This window comes from Lipotes vexillifer, unplaced genomic scaffold, assembly GCF_000442215.2.
Source record: "Lipotes vexillifer unplaced genomic scaffold, Lipotes_vexillifer_v1.1 scaffold987, whole genome shotgun sequence".
NCBI classification, from domain to species: Eukaryota; Metazoa; Chordata; class Mammalia; order Artiodactyla; family Lipotidae; genus Lipotes; species Lipotes vexillifer.
In genome coordinates this window covers 686,753-702,348 of record NW_006787426.1, presented here as the reverse complement: position 1 = coordinate 702,348, position 15,596 = coordinate 686,753, and the positions used below count along the sequence as shown (strand labels likewise).

Below are 15,596 nucleotides of genomic sequence, written 5' to 3'. Positions count from 1 at the left end.
ATGCTGTGCCCCGAGCGGCTCCTCAGGCCAGCCTTGGCCTGGTCACCTGAGGTGGCCCTGGTGCTGGGGATTGGGAAAGGGGCCCGAAGTGGGCCAAGGTCTCTGGGAGGCCCTGGCATCCAGCCAGGAGCAGCACGGGATGGACAGGGTCAGGGACCGAGGCTGTCAGGGGCCTTGGGAGCAGGCAGGCATGGAGGGAAACCCCAGGCAGACCCCATGAGGTCGAGGTAGGCCTCAGAGTCAGGACAGCAGGGGAGGGTGGCCTTTTGGGGTCAGAACTGGGCACTGGCGTGAGAGGTCTTGGGCAGGGCTGAGACGCAGGGTGTAAGGGCCGACACCAGGGTGGCAATCGCAGTCACAGGTGAGTGGGGTCCGTCAGAGGACAGGGCTCCTGGGAGCAGTGGGTGGGATGGAGCCCCAAGGTCACTGTCAGGTGGAGTTCAGGCTGAGTGTCCAGCAGTGATCTGTGGCAGGGACTGGTCAGTCTGGACAGTGGTGTTCACACCCCAGGGACAAAAGAGGCAGAATCCCCAGGGCAAGCAGAACCCAGGACGGGGTGCCGGCGGGGAGCGCCGAGGGCAGGGGGATGGGGGTGCTGGAGGCAGTGGGGGAAGGAGCCCCAAGTGCAGTGGGATGGCCTGGTGGGTGGGGGCCTGGGGGCGCCGAGAGTGGGCGTGGGCCTGGGGTACATGTGCAGGGGGAGGGAGGCCCCTGCCTACCGCCCACACCCCGTCCTCCCCGTGTCCCCTGCTGCCCTGAGGGCCTGTGCGGCGGGTGGGGCTGGGCAGGGATGCAAGCCTTGCACCCGGGAAGTTTGGCCCCCACCCAAGAGGAGTCGTGAGTCTTAAAGCAGATTCAGCTCATAAATAATGAGGCAGGAACAGGCATCTATTTGTTCATGATGGCGTTTAAGTCACCAATTAGGAGCTACATGCGATTTTCTTGCCAGTTTGCCAAAAACCTGTTAAAAGTTTTATTAATGTGAAAAGAGAGGGCTCTGCTTTCTCCTGGTGGCAGCAGCCGGGTGGCGCCGAGCCTCCTCAGTGGTGGGGGCCGGACCACACTTCCGCTGAGGTTGCCTTCCACTTCCCCTGCCAGCCTGGCCCGAGACTGCTCGTCCCCTCTGCTTCTCTCCGGCTCCCCAGCTTCTGGTACACCACCACCCCCCTGCCTGGCAGCCACAGGTCTGGGAACCTTGCATATCCTGGGAAAAGGGCTGTTTTCCATGTTCCCACCTGGAATCAGCACCACTGGCCTGTGCCCAGACAGAGCCAGGCCCGGCCGTCTGGGTGGCCACACTTGCCCGAACCAAACATTTTTCCTTCTGGAAACAAAACTTGCCCTTGAATGCCAGGTGGAAGCATCCCGGTGTGAGGGAGGCTCCGGCAGAGTGCGGAGCCCCTCCTGGGACCACAAGGACCAAGGGGCACTTGTTCTGGATGCCAGCACTGCGCCCCCTCTCATGGCGCCTAGCCCAGGCCTGGGCTGCCCTGGTGTCGCCCTCACTCTGGGCCACTCGCCTCTGCCCGATCCCCTCGCCCTCGTGCCTCTCCTCACTGCCACCAGAGGGGTCTTCCTAAGCCCCCAGATCAGGGGTGGGGGCATCCCTCTCTGAGCCTGGACCCCCCTCCCCCATCGCCCAGCAGCTTGTCCTCCTGACGTAGTGACGTTTTAAGAAGCTGGCGTCGGAGCAGAAATAGGAAGGCAGGCATCCAGCCCCCAGCACCATGTTCCTTGACCTTCTAGGTCCCCCGCCTTGGCCGGGATGGGCTTGGGTGCCTGAGGCCCAGCCAGTCCCCACCCCTGCCTCCCTCCCGCTGACCTCGGAGGACAGAAGGGCTCCGAGGGCCCCCTCCTCTTTGGTTTGCTCGGTCACTTCTGGGCCACACTCCATGCCACCGCGTCCTCCTGTACCTCCTTCATTTTGCTGGAGCTTCCCCTGAGCTTCGTGGGTGCTACAGGAACTCCTTTTAGCAGCCTCTAATTCATGGCGGATGACGCTCACGTCACTTAGGTCCTTTTCTGTCTCTTTGGGGCAGTGAGAACGAGGTGTCTGGAGTAGATGCTGGCCCTGCAGGCAACGTGATACGGGCGGAGGGGGCTGTGTGTGCATGTGTGTGGGCGTGTGTGTACACGCATGTGCACGTGCATTAGTGAGAGCAGCAGCAGGGCTACACCCGCTCTACACTGTGTATTTACACCTTGAGTTCACCCTGGGGTTCCCTCCTGGGGGTTCTGTGCCCCAGGTGTCAGAAGTGGACCAGCAGGTGTAGGTTCTGTCCCCTTGATGCCCCATCACGTCTGGACCTCAGACTCCTCATCTGCAAACCTGGGGCTGCACCGTGTCGACGAGGGGTGCCCTGCAACTCTGCGGGGCACACACTGTTGTTGGTGGAGCGTCCCCAGGAGGGTGGCCAGAGCCACCAGGTGGGGACATGTCACCCAGCCAGGCGTAGGAGGGGCTGTGTCAGCATCAGGCGACACTGAGCACAGGCTGCACACAGTGGAGGAGCAGGCGCTGGGGCCCCAGGTGTGCAGGTCTGGGTGCCATGCGACAGTCCTGGAGGGCTCAGGGTCATCCACGTGTGGGGCCCGACAGGGAAGGGGTGCCAGGAGGAGGGCGGGAGGCCGAGTGAGCTGAGTCAGCACCGTGGGCCAGGCCACCTGCTTGGCCAAAAGGTCAACGCAGAGGAGGCCTGAGGTGGCTGTGGGGCAGTGATACCGCTCGAGGGACCTGCCAGTCACTCATGAGTGATGCGTGCATTCCACACAGCCCGGCAGTCCCCAAGCCCAGGAGCCCGTGGGTCAATGCGGGAGGCACGGCCTGGGTTCCCGAAGGCGCAGACAGGCCCACAGTGGCCGGGCTGAGGCCTCAAGAGTCTCCTGTTCGTGCAGCACAGACTTGACTTGGCTCTGGCCCAACTCAGCTTGTTTTCTTACTGTCAGATTCAGATTCTGGAGATGCCGTCCAAGACGTCAGTGTGCTCCCTGAAGCCCGAGGCACAGGCCAGGCTGGGCATGCCCATGTGCCTGCAGCTCTGGCAGGTAAGGCCCAGCGCCCGCCAGCCACGCCCACCGACCACACCTGCCGGCCACGCCCGCCAGGTGTGAATCATGCCCATTAGGGACTTGGTTCCTCATCACCTACGGGCACTGGCCCCTGGGAGGCGTGTGCACAGCGTCCTCCTCAGCCTTGGTGTCCCCAGCCCTCCAGCCCTCCTGCTGCGAGGACGCCTACAGACCCTTTGGGGATGCTGGGCTTGTCCTCGTCTTCGCAGGGAGGTATGGGAGACAGCGACCCCCTCCTGGGGGAGCCACATGCTCCCCTCTGGTCTGCTCACCGGCGCGGCCTGGCGTGGGGCCGGGAGGGGGTGCTGACTAACCCTGCAAGCCTGCACGGCCCCTGCGTCGCCAGGATTAATTTTTGTTACTTCTTTGCCTTGTTGAGGCTGGAGTGGGCTTAATGTGCTGGCTTTCCCTGCGGCCACGCTTGGAATTTCTGATCCACGCCATTTCCTTCTTTCTTGGATGTTCTCTCTGATTAGAGAGGGTCTGGAGGCATCTCCTGGGGCTGCGGCAGAAGCCGGGGTGGGGGGGCGGGCAGTGGAGTCACAGGCCTGAGTCCCTGCAGGATGGGTTCTGGCTCCGGGGCAGAGCGCGAGGCCTGGGAGGGACCCTCCTGACCAGAGGGGCAGCTTCCCACCCCCAGCGGTCAGCACCAGCTCAAAATGGGCGTCTCCTCCTGGGGGCAGCAGAACAGATGGTCCGGTGCATTCATGTGGAAAGAGTCTCGGCAGCGTCTTTACAGCTGCAGAGGCCATGGGGAGCAGGTCACTGACCAGGGCTGTCCTGGACCGCTGCCTACGGCCTGTTTTTCAGCTCCGAGCAGCTCACCTGTGCCTCCTCAGAGCCGCCCCGGGCTGCCTGGGACCAGGGGGAAGCCGTTCCTGCCCCTGCTGTGACTCTCCATACGAACCCGGCCAGGCTCGCATGGTTTGGAGGTGTCTGTGTGCCCGCAGGGTCCCTGGGCCCAGCTCTTGTCCCTCCAGGGCCCTGCCCTGTCTTGCAGTTGGTGTCCCTGCCGTCTCTGAACTGAGAGAAGCCCATGGGGGAGGGGCGTGAGGAAGTGGGGGCTCTGAGGCTCACCCGGATGGCAAAGCTGCTGGTGCCAGCAGGCAGGGTGGGGGGGCGCCTGGAGGGGCAGCGGAGGCTGTGGAGGTGGCCTGGTGCTCACAGGCCCCGGGCGGGACGGGGCTGCATCCGCTCACCCTCCCTCCCTGGAGATGCTGTCATTGCCTAATCGTGTAAGAATTCCATCAGAAAAATGTGCAGAAATGGGATGTACAAACTTGTCAAGGTAATTGACGTGGTTGACAGAAGGACAAATCGAGTTGTGTTAGTTGATATAGATCCAGCGCAAAGCATCCTGTTAAGAAAAGTCTATGCTGATTTGAAATGTCCCTTTATTCCTCGCCAAGCCTGGAGGTCCAGGTTATAGCTTATTGATCTGAGTGTGGCAGAGTGGCCCAATGAGGGATTCCTTTCTGAAACATTCAGAGATTTCTTGTTTTGCTCCTGAGAGTGGATGGCCTGTGTTGTTAGGATGATTGTCATGTAGGAGGTCAGAGGTCGTCCACACCAACCCTCAGAGCAGGTCCTCCAGTGTCCCCCCCACGCCCCCAGCTAAGGGCTCCCCGGGGAACCTCGAGGTGCTGGGGGGCGCCTCGGGCTGGCACACCCGGGGTGGGGGTGGGGACGCAGAGCGAGCAGAAGTCAGCCTGGCACCAAGGGCGTGGTCGCCAGAGAACTGAGACCCCAGAGCCCTGACCCGCCTGCGGGGTCTATCCTGGGGGGCCGCAGGGACCCTGCCTGCCAGGAGAGAAGGTGGAGGGGCCTCAGTGCAGGGACAGAGCCTGGCACGGGGCCCTGTGGCTGGTCTGGCTCCTGCCCTGGCCGCCCCGTGTGCCTGCACAGGGGGCTCAGCGGTGTGCAGCCCCTGCTCCAGCCTAGGCACTCAGAGCTCCCAGACCATAGGCAGTGGGGGAGCCCTGGATGCAGGAGGAACATGCAGGGTGGGGGCTGGGGAGCAGGCTGGGCCAGGCAGTGGGGTGGGAAGCTGGTGGGAGGACACAGTAGTGCCCCAAGGGGGACGGACCCAAGGGGCCCCGGCAAGTTCCTCACAGCTGCTTTCTTGGACTCCTCCTTCCTGCTTGTTTTTGGGAGCACATGTTATCATCAGAAACAAGGGCTTGTGGGAGGCGTCCTCCAGATCCCAGAGCTGGTCTGCACGGGGCTCCCCTGGCTCCCCTCACTCTGCGGGGCCCTGAGACATACCCCTCACACCAAGCACGGCGAGCTCTGCTTCCTGGGGTTCAGGACGTAGCTAGCGTCCACTCATGTTAGACGGTGTGCAACACCTGGGCATGGAGCCCCCACTCACGGTGTGCAACACCTGGGCATGGAGCCCCTCTGGGTGGGCAGCAAGCTCCAGCAGGTGGGCCAGGAGGGCCCGCCCGGGTGCTGTCGGCCACGCCTAGGCACGTGGCTCAGCACCAGCCTTGCCTGCCAGCAGCGGGCCCCCACTGGAGCTGCAGGTGACCCTGGAGACAGCCTTGCTGGCGGCCCCCAGGCCCTGTGCTCACCGCTGGCCATCCAGGGTTTGAGGGCCGCCGGCTGAGCTCCTGGCCTCGGGAAATTCTCCGCTGGCAGGGGGTGCTTGGTCGTTTCTGAGCCCTGGGAGCTCAGTGGAGAGCAAAGGTGCTGGGTCCTGGCGGTGGTCCCGGGACTGGGCACCAAGCACGGGGCGGCCGTTCTCGGTCGGTGCCAGGCCGACCCAGGGTCCCCATGCTCCCCTGCAGGCAGCTGCACAGCCCTCTGACCCGCGCCCTCATCCATCACGCGGCTCGGCCAGCAAGGCGCTGACTCTGCAGCCTTGACGGTTGGGGGGCTTCCGCGGCGACGTTGACAAAGTACAGAAGGTTCATTTTTCATGGAGACGGAGCTCGAGATTTTCTTTGGCCGGCAGTTCTAGACAGGTGGCCAGCCCCGCCCAGGGGTGGCCGCACGTCTTGGCCGGTGGGAAGGAGTGGGAGGACCAGCCAGTGTCCCAGACCCCGACGGCAGGCACCGCACCCAGCGCTCACTGGCCCCAGTCTGGGTGTCAGCCCCCTGGGGGTGGGCAGACACCCCAGGGCTCAGTGGGGAAGGCGGCCTATCTCAAGCTCCTTCTCCTCCAGAAGGCCCGGGACCCCCGAGCATCCCCCAGCTGACAGCGAGCTGTCCCCGCAGGCTGACTCCAATCCCCGCCCTCTCCTCCTGGCTGGCTACGAGGACGGCTCCGTGGCCCTGTGGGACGTCTCCTCACGGAAAGTGTGCAGCCGTGTCTCCTGCCACACGGAGCCCGTCATGGGTCTGGACTTCGACTCCCAGGAGGCCAGGGGCGTCTCAGGCTCTGCGGAGAAGGCACTGGCCGTCTGGAGCCTGGATGAGCAGCAGGCCCTGCAGGTCAGTGGGCCAGGCCCGAGGTGTCATTTATCCTGTTCTGCACCAACAGTCTGATGGGCTGGAACAATATTTAGGCATGAAGAGGACTTGTGGCAGGTCCGCAGTTAATTAATCATCGGACCCGGCGCGGGCGGGCCTGGCGGGCGGCAGTAGAGGGGCCGGCGCTCGTGAGCCATTCACAGGGTTTGGGTTTCCCTCAGACCTTGGCTAATAGCGGTCACGTCTCGTCCATCTAGAGGAAAGGCATGTAGAATCCAGGACTGTGCAAGCCCATTTGCAAAACTCAGAGGAATTTAGTCAGTAAGGAACTGATCAATCAAAAAGAAAAAAAAAAAAAAAAAATGGCATTATTTCATTCTTTCTTATGGCTAATGTTCCATTATATATATGTACCACATCTTCTTTATCCATTCCTCTGTTGATGGACATTTAGGTTGCTTCCGTGTTTGAGGACCTTCTTTATCAGGTATTTTTGAAGTGGAGAACAAGCCCTGGATAGTGACTTACCAAGACTCTTTAATCTTTGTTTCCACTCTGTAATACAGGAGAGCAGCTGTGGGAAAGGCTGATGATTTTCTCTAGCAGGCTAGAGCAGGAGCACATGTGCACACAGAGAGGTTACCAAAACTAACTGTAGCATAGCCTCTGTTTAAAAGTAATAATGACTGTACAGGTCTTGGATTCAAACAAGCTAGTTAACCCAAGCCATTTGCATAAGAACTTTGAAGACTTTTGTAATTCTGTTGTGTTAAGTAGGTGTGCCTTCCCACATGTACTTGTGAATAGTGTTGATTACTTGTTATAAGCCCATAGTCTATACGTTGCACCAGGCTGTTTGGCTTCACTAGACTCCTATACCTATTTCTTCAAAACTCCTGTACCCAAGGAAGGCCTGCATGCACGGATTCAACATAGTCTCAGCATTTATTAAATAGAACTTCTTGGCATTTAGTCACACATTCTCGTGTGACACCTGTTTTTCCTCCTGATTCTAAAGTCTAAGTCAGCAGCTATCATATTTTCAGCCTACAATATATTCTCTACATAAAAAAAAAAAAAAAAAAAAAAAAAACCCAAACCCTACATGGAGAAATCCCTTAGTGAGGCCCCTGTGGCTGTCTGCAAGCTGCCCCGGGGGCAGTGGGAGGGCCGTAAAGGCTCAGTGGCTTCCCATCCCACGTGGCTGGGGGGCCCTTCGGGGCCACATCTGGGTGCCCAGTGCTCAGCCCTGTTGGGAGGGGGGGATGGAGTTGGCCGGGAGGGGAACCTCCTGGCCAGGCCTCAGACGGGTGAGGTCCTGGGGAGTGAGGTGCTGGATGTGCCCTGTGCCTGTCAGCCCCCTGAGGGTGGCCTGAATGCACACTGGCTTCTGGGCGGGGGCGCCCGCATTAGCCAGGAAGCCTCAGAAGGCTGAGACCTGACCACGGCCGGCTCTGCAAGCCCAGGTCTGGTGGGGGAGTGGGGCCCCAGCGGGGAGCCGTGTATCCCACCTCCTGGAGCTCTGGAGGACAGGGCCTGTGGCTGTGCCCTCTACAGGGGCTGCGTGGTCCAGGCTTCCCTGCAGACAGGAGACCGCAGGAAGAGGGCATCTCTCGGGCCCTCCCCAGATGGGAGGCCTTGCCCAGCAGCCCGGGGCCCCTACAGCCAGGGAAGAGGCTCTGTGCACTTGGGTGGGTGGGAGAGGGCAGGCATGGGAGAAAATCGGGAGAGAATGCCATGCCCAGCGGGCATTGCCACGCCCTGGGTGCAGGATAGCTAGGGGCAGGGCTATCAGGGGTGGGTGATGGGTCCTGGGCAGGAGCTAGGGGCCGAGGGCGAACTCAGCAGGGAGACCTTCCATGCGGCAGCTGGAGGGACCGCTCTAGCTTCCTACAAAGCACAGTCCATGGGAAGACCAAGCTAGAACCAGAGCGAGTGGCCATGGCTGCAGGGTCTGGGAAGGGTCCTGAGGGGGGAGCAGCCCTGTGGAGTCCCACAGAGTGGGGAGGGAGAGGGAGGGAGGGGTCATGTGACACATGAGGACAAGGCAGGTGTTCCAACTTCCTTGGCATCACCCCCTGCCCCCCACGCCTCGCCCCCGTCCCCGCACTGCAGACCAGCCTGTGCCACACTCGCCTGACTTGCAGTAAAGCAGCTTCCCGTCCGTCTTCCTGTCCTGTGTCCCAGGGAGTCCACAGAGGCCCTGCAGGATGGGGTCAAACAGGCCTCCCTACGGGGCTGGGGCTGCCTGTGGGGGTGGAGCTTCTCCAGCCTCCATCCCAGAGGAAGCATCTCCAAGGCCTTGAAGTCCTGGATGTGGGTGGTGGGAGTGGAAGTCACCATGGTGCTCATCTTTAGAAATGGGGCGGAGGCACGTGGTGCTGGGTCTTCATGTTCTGAGCCGTCAAGGACACAGAGCCTGGCCAGGTGGGCATCGGGGTTCCCGCCACACCCTCCTCTGCTCCTGCCTGGTGGGAACCAGGCAGCGACCCCCACCCCCATGAGGTCCAGTGCTCTGTCCTGCTGTGGCTTCAACTTCAGCCCAACTTTGCAAATGCCTAGAGACCCAGGTGGCTCTCCTGAGGGCCCCACTGACTGTAGTGCCCCCAGGACCCTGGGAAGAGGCCCCTCCTGCCGTCCTGGCCCAGGTCGGCCTGGTCTCCCCTGGCCTGTTGGAGAAACAGCTGCAGGAACTTCAGACTTAAATTTATGGGGCATGTTCCAGCTCAGAGCTGGAGGTTCACTGTGCATGAATTGGAAAGTCAGAGCATAGGGAGGCCAGGGCAGCCGGGAGGTTGGTGGAGGCCGTGCCGCGGCCAGGTCCTCTCTCAGCGTGCATCCCAGGAGGCGCCGCTCCTCCCTCTGACCGCCCACTGTGGCCTCGCTGGAGACATCCATGTCCCCAGAGGCCCAGACACCTTCAGGTCCTGGAACGCAGGCCTCAAGGAGGAGGTGTCAGGGCCTCTAGGGCCTCAGCGTCGCAGTGTCCACAGGCACCTCTCCCTGGGCTCTCGGTGCCGCAACTGGCCCTGAGGCGCTGGCCGTGGAGCCACATGGGCAAAGATGTGCCTTACCTCGCGGCAGCAGCTCTAATGAGCCCAAATCAATCTCCCCGGGCGGGCGCTGCAGAGGTGCAGATGGGGCTCCTGCGTGGAGTGAGGGTAATGGGAACCAGATGGGACCGTGCTGCGCGCGCATTCCTGGCACCTGAGGTCATGTGCTGCGAGAGCCACTGGTGGCCGGGATCCTTCCTGGAGGGTCCTGGTCCGAGACGGGCTTGGCCAGAGGCCACGGCGGTAACTGGAGCCTTCGGCCACCCTCTCTAGGATGTTGGACGCTCACCTACCTGTAGGGGCTGCTCACTCTGCTCCCCTCGAGCCCGGGGTCTGGGCCTTGGCTGTCGCCAGACACAGGTGGTGTACAGACCTGCCTTCCCTCCCACACTTGGGGCAGGGTCCACGGCCTTGAAGCAGGGACTGATTTACAGCCAGCGGTATTTCTAGGCCCTGAAGTAATAATGAGGCCCCCACCCCAGCCAACCCAGGCTGGAGTCAGACGACCACTCCCCCCCACCACACCCACGGCTGGTCGGCCAGGCGTCCCCTCCTCCCCGCTGCGTGGCCGCTGCCCGCCTGCTCCCCAGCCCTGCCGGGGGCTTCCCTCTAAAGTGTCAGCAGCTGGTGACACTTGGGCTGGTGCGAGGGAGACCATGGGGCCCCGAGCTGAGGAGCTATGGGCACAACACCACCCCCACCCCCCCACGCACACAGCTCGGGACACCATGGGCGGGGCTCCGGCCACCTTGACCACACACGGGTGCTGTGGGCCCCGATAGGACTGGTCTCTTCCAGTCCAGGTCCCCACTGAGAGGGCCTTGTGCCTTGATTTTGAGCTTCCAGGAGGGGCTGCGAGGGTGGGGGCGCATCACTCCTGTCCCCTTTCCCCTGGGCCGTCCTGGGCATCTCAGCCCCTCCCAGGTGGCAACACTGGTGTGGGTGCACTCCACTCTGCACCCGCCTCGCAGCCACAGCCACACAAAGACCACTGCTCAGGCTGCTCTGCAACTCCCCGGCCACCACCTGGGCTCCCGGCTCCACCAGCACACAGCAGATTTGGGGGGCTCTGTACTTCCTGGGAAACATCCCCATTGTTAACAAATCCACCTTGAAGCAGGGCCCCAAGTGGGTTCCGGCGCACCCACTGCTCCGAGCCCAGGGCGGAGTTCCTGGGAGAGGAAGAGTTGGGGGCTGTGACGGTCACCTTATCCTTGTCCATGAGTTGGGGCTCAGGCTGACGCACCCCTGCTGCGGGCACACATGTGGGCTTTGCCTTCTCATGCGGACATGGCTGCACCAGCTTCCAGGGGAGGGGGTGGTGGGGGTGAGGGCCATGCTGGGCACCCACCCAGTGAGTGGGTTATGGCTGCTTGTGTGCAGCACAGACAGGAAGCAGTGAGCCTGGATTCCTCTGGATGAGAGCACCGGAGTGGCAGAGAGCGTGGGACATGCGGGGATGCTGCTGGTCGCCATGGATGTAGAAGGGGCCCGGGACATCACGGGCCTGGGCACTGGACAGAGGCCGCTGGAAGGCAGGGCAGGCATGCGTGTAGGGGCTGGATGGGTCGCCGCAGGGGCGCTGCCCATGTGCTGGCTGCACTGACCTTTTTCAGTTGTTTGTGATTGCATCCCTGTTTTATCTGCAGGACTGTCCTGTCCATTCCTGACCAGGCTTACGTTTGTTTTCTTTAAACATCTTTTCCCCATTTCCCGTCTACCTTTCTCTTCCTCCCCTGAGTCCTCCAGGCTCGATGTGCAGCTCTGACCGGGATTCATCACACTCACTTCCGGGCGCCCGATTTTTCTTTGTTCTCTGACTGCGGAGCTGATCAGAGTGTTTTTATGTTTCCAAATGTTTGATTCTTTCCCGGGTTATTTTTTATCTCTAGGCTTCTAACTTGATCCATTTGTGGTTGGAGAACCAGTTCTGAGTGATACCAGCTCCCTGAAATGCCAGTAGGTTCCCGTGGCCCCTGTGCTTGGAAAGAGGTATTTCTGCTGCCCGCCGCCCAGCTGCACCTGCCCCTCAGGCAGCTGTGTGGTTCATGTGGGCCACGTGGGTCGAAAGCCATGCCTGCCCCGGCCTCTGGGGGTGCTCTTGCTGGGTCCATCTTGGTCACTTTCCTGGGTCCTGTGTGCTCTTGGTCTGCATTTTGAATCTTCCTGGGGAGTTGAACTCTTGTTATCTCTGGGAAGGATTTTTGCCTGAAAGCCCGTTTCAGCAGCGATTCACATGGCTCAGGCCAGGTGTCTTCTGGCTGCTACTTCCTTCTGTAACTTTTTTCCATCTTTCACCTCCAGCCTCCCTTCACACACGGGCGTCCCCCTCGTGGGCCAGCCGCGCACACGACCTCATTGCACGGGTTCTGTTTTGTCCCATGTGCGCTGCCTGGCCGTCTTGTCGGGCCCTCTAGTGGGGCTCTGCTTTTTCACGCTTTGCGACAACCTCTGCCTTTTCTCTGGCGCACTTGGTTTGCTTCCTTTGTGTGCTTTGAAGACATATGGTCTCCTGTGACCCCCGTCTGCTGGGGACTCGTGGCATCTGGTCCTCACTCCTGGTCACCTCGTGGGGCTTCTCCTCGGCCACTCCCAAGACGTTCTTTTTATCTGTGGTTTTCAGGGGTCTGGCCTCCCTGAGTGACATTGTCCCATGGCCCTCGAGGCTCTGGTCAGTTTTCTCTCTTCTTCAGGTCAGATAATGTCCATTGATAATGTCCCCTAGTTTACAGACTTTTAAAAAATAATAATTTCCAGCTTCCCTGGTGGCGCAGTGGTTGAGAGTCCACCTGCCGATGCAGGAGACACGGGTTCATGCCCCGGTCCAGGAAGATACCACGTGCCACGGAGTGGCTGGGCCCGTGAGCCATGGCCGCTGAGTCTGCGCGTCCGGAGCCTGTGCTCCAAAATGGGAGAGGCCACAACAGTGAGAGGCCCACGTACCACAAAAAATAATAATAATAATAATAATTTCCAATCTGCTGTTAAGCCTGTCCTACACATTTTTCACGTCAGTTATTAGTTTTTCAGTTCTACGTTTTCTATTACTGTGCTTTTTTTTTTTTAACAAAAGACTCTATTTTTAGAGCAGTTTTAGGTTCACAGCAAAATTGAGAGGAAGGTACAGAGATTTCCCATATACCCCCAGCGCCCCCTCTATCGACATCACCCCCCCAACAAGTGGGACATTTGTTACAATCGATGGAATTACACTGACACCTCATCATCACCCAGAGCCCTTGGTTCACATCAGGGGTCACTTCTGGTGATGTACATCCTATGGGTTTGGACGAATGTATAATGACATATGTCCAGATGTGCAGTGGTATCTGGTTGTTCTCATTTGCATTTCTCTAGTGACATACGATGTGGAGCATCTTTTCACATGCTTAGTTGCCATCTGTGTATCTTCTGTGCTGAGGTGTCTGTTCAGGCTTTTTGCCCATTTTTAAATTGGGTTGCTCATTTTCTTAAGAGTTCTTGTGTATTTTGGGTAACAGCCCTTTATCAGATGCGTCTTTGCAGATACTTTCTCTTAGTCTTTGGCTTGTTTTCTCATTCTTTCAACAGTGTCTTTACAGAGCAGAAGTTTCTAATTTTAGTGAAGTCAGGTTATCAATTGTTTCCTTTATGGATTGTGCTCTGGTATTGTATCTAAATACAAGGTCACCTAGGTTTTCTCCTGTCGTCATCTAGGAGTTTTATAGTTTTGCAATTACATTTAGATCTTTGGTCTATTTTGAGTTGATTTTTGTGAAGGTGGCAGGTCTGTGTTTGGATTCGTTTCTTCTCATGTGGACGTCCAGTTGTTCCAGCACCGTTTGTTGAAAAGGCTACTTTACTCCTGTGTCAAAGGTCATGTGTTTATGGGGGTCCATTTCTGGGCTCTTTTTCCTGTTCCACTGATCCGTTTGTCTGTTCTTCCACCAACATCCATGGTCTTGATTCCTGTAGCTTCACAGCAAGTTGTGAAGTTGGTCCTCCCGCTTTGCTCTTCACCTTCACAGAGTGTTGGCTGTTCTGAGTTGGTTCTGAATTTCCATTTCTCTGCTAATAGATCCTACCTGTTCACTCATCAAGACAATTTTTTGGTAATTATTTGCATTTTCTTTCATTTTTTGGAACATATTTAAATATTGCTTTAAAGTCTTTGTCTGATATGTTCCACACCTGTGCCATTCTGGGCTGGTTTCCATTAACTGCTTTTTTCCCTACTCCTTTGGGTGTCTAGTAATTTTTGTCTGTGCCAGACATTGTACTGATGGAGATGGAGACTGGAGTCTCTTACTTTGCAGAGCAATCACTCTCATCCCTGTGGCTGTTCACCTGCACCATGGGCTTGGCTTCCACTCCGTCAGGCAGTATGTGGGGCCCAGGGTCATCCCCGGCTCCTGTAATGCGTGGGACTCACCTTCCAAACTATACCTCCCCTTCGCACTTGTGGGGCTTGGTTTCCAGCTTCATCATGGTTGGCCAGAGTAGGCCCAACCAGGGCGTGATGCCTACCCTGCAGCGCGGCCACGCAGGGTCTCATCTGGTCTTGTGTGGACACACAGATGTCACCCTCGGCTGCTGGGTCCAAGATCACTGTTGATCTCTTGTATTCGTTCCCTTTAACCCTGCAGCAGCCACTGGCCGGCTAACCTTGTGTGGTGCCCTGAGTGGGCACAGCCCAGCCCTCACAAGGACTCGTGGGACCCACATGGCCTGCAGTCCCTCCCCCAGCCCCCTCCATGCTGCTGCCTCACCCCACGGGTTCCAGCGGCCCCACCCTCTGATCACCTCCTTGGCTTCATGTGGCCGCTGTGCTCTGCCTGGACTTTGCGGCCAGACATTCCGCCAGCAGAGAGCTGCTGGGCCTCTGGGAGGCTCCCCTGTCAGCTGCCCTTCCCACCGGTGTTGGTGCCTGGACGCAGTCACGCGGTGTCTTTTGTCCAGTTGGTGGATGTTGGCAGCACGCGGAGTGGTCTGGCACCAGCTGCCCATCACAGCCACCTCCTGTAGTCCCAGCTTCATGAAGGGTGTCTGTTTGTCTGCTGAGCAGACATTTGTGGCTTCTCGTTGTGAACTGTACACACTCTGTCGTTGACAAGTGTGGGCACAGTCTGTCCGAGTGCTCCCTGGTCCCCAGGGTGGGCCCCAACTCTCTTGTCTGCTGGCTCCCGGGGTTTCTTGGCCAGTCATTCTTTTGGTGTCTCTCACGTTCACAGCACACATTTGGCTTTAACTTTGGAATCCAGTCAAAAGTCTGTTGAGTATATTTTTATTCCTTTTCAGAGAAATACAAGAGCAAATACTAGGAAACGATTACACCTGGGTGGGGAGAGGAAGTGAGGTTGTTCTGTCAGCACCTCAGTGGGTGTCAGATAATCTCCGTAGAATGAGGCTGACTGTTGTATCTTCGACCCAGATGACAAAGATGAGCAGATCAGTGAACTTCACACCCGTCTCTTTTGCTGCCGTCCTGTATTTCTGTTAGTTACACAACCGGTTCTGTAGCCTTGATCCCTGTATTGTCTCAGGCCTAATCCTGCAGGGGACTACGTTCCCTACTCTCTGCCAGGCCACTTGCTGCCGTTCCCGTTTTCTCCTAAGAGACTGGACTTAATCTCCTAGTTCTCCAGGAAGAGCTGATGGGACGCATCCCCTGGGTTCTTACATGTTCACAAATGCTCGTCTGTTCTCATACCTGAGCGACAGTTTGGCTGGATATAAAATTCTCGGGCCTCCCCTCCCAGCTTCGCAGGCGTCACCCTACTGTCTGGCCCAGACATGGCCCAGACGTGGCCATGGGCCATTCTGCCCTCACGGTTGACTTGATCCTTTTGCCCGACAAAAGGACTAATCAGCTTTGCGTCCAATGACATTATCAAGCGCATCTTCCTGTGACCACCCTATAGGCTCTCTGTGGATCCTAAGACTTCAGTTTCTAGAAGCAAGAACAGATTTTCTAAACGGCAAAGGTCAGAGCAGCTGCGCGGCCTTCCACATCTGCTGTTTCTCCAGTGGCCGTGCCTCTGTCCCCAGGTTGGGTCACACCTGCCTTTGCTGTCTCTTCCG

The 15,596-nt window shown here is 58.6% G+C and overlaps 1 protein-coding gene across 1 annotated transcript in view; it reads left to right on the top strand.

The window, feature by feature from the left end:
* Nucleotides 1-15,596, top strand: part of GNB1L (G protein subunit beta 1 like) — a 23,484-nt gene that overhangs the window by 5,004 nt on the left and 2,884 nt on the right. Inside the window, exons 4-5 of the mRNA XM_007460049.1 lie at nucleotides 2,947-3,045; nucleotides 6,289-6,504. Coding sequence (XP_007460111.1) covers nucleotides 2,947-3,045; nucleotides 6,289-6,504 — 315 coding nt within the window. The remainder of the gene's footprint in view (nucleotides 1-2,946; nucleotides 3,046-6,288; nucleotides 6,505-15,596) is intronic.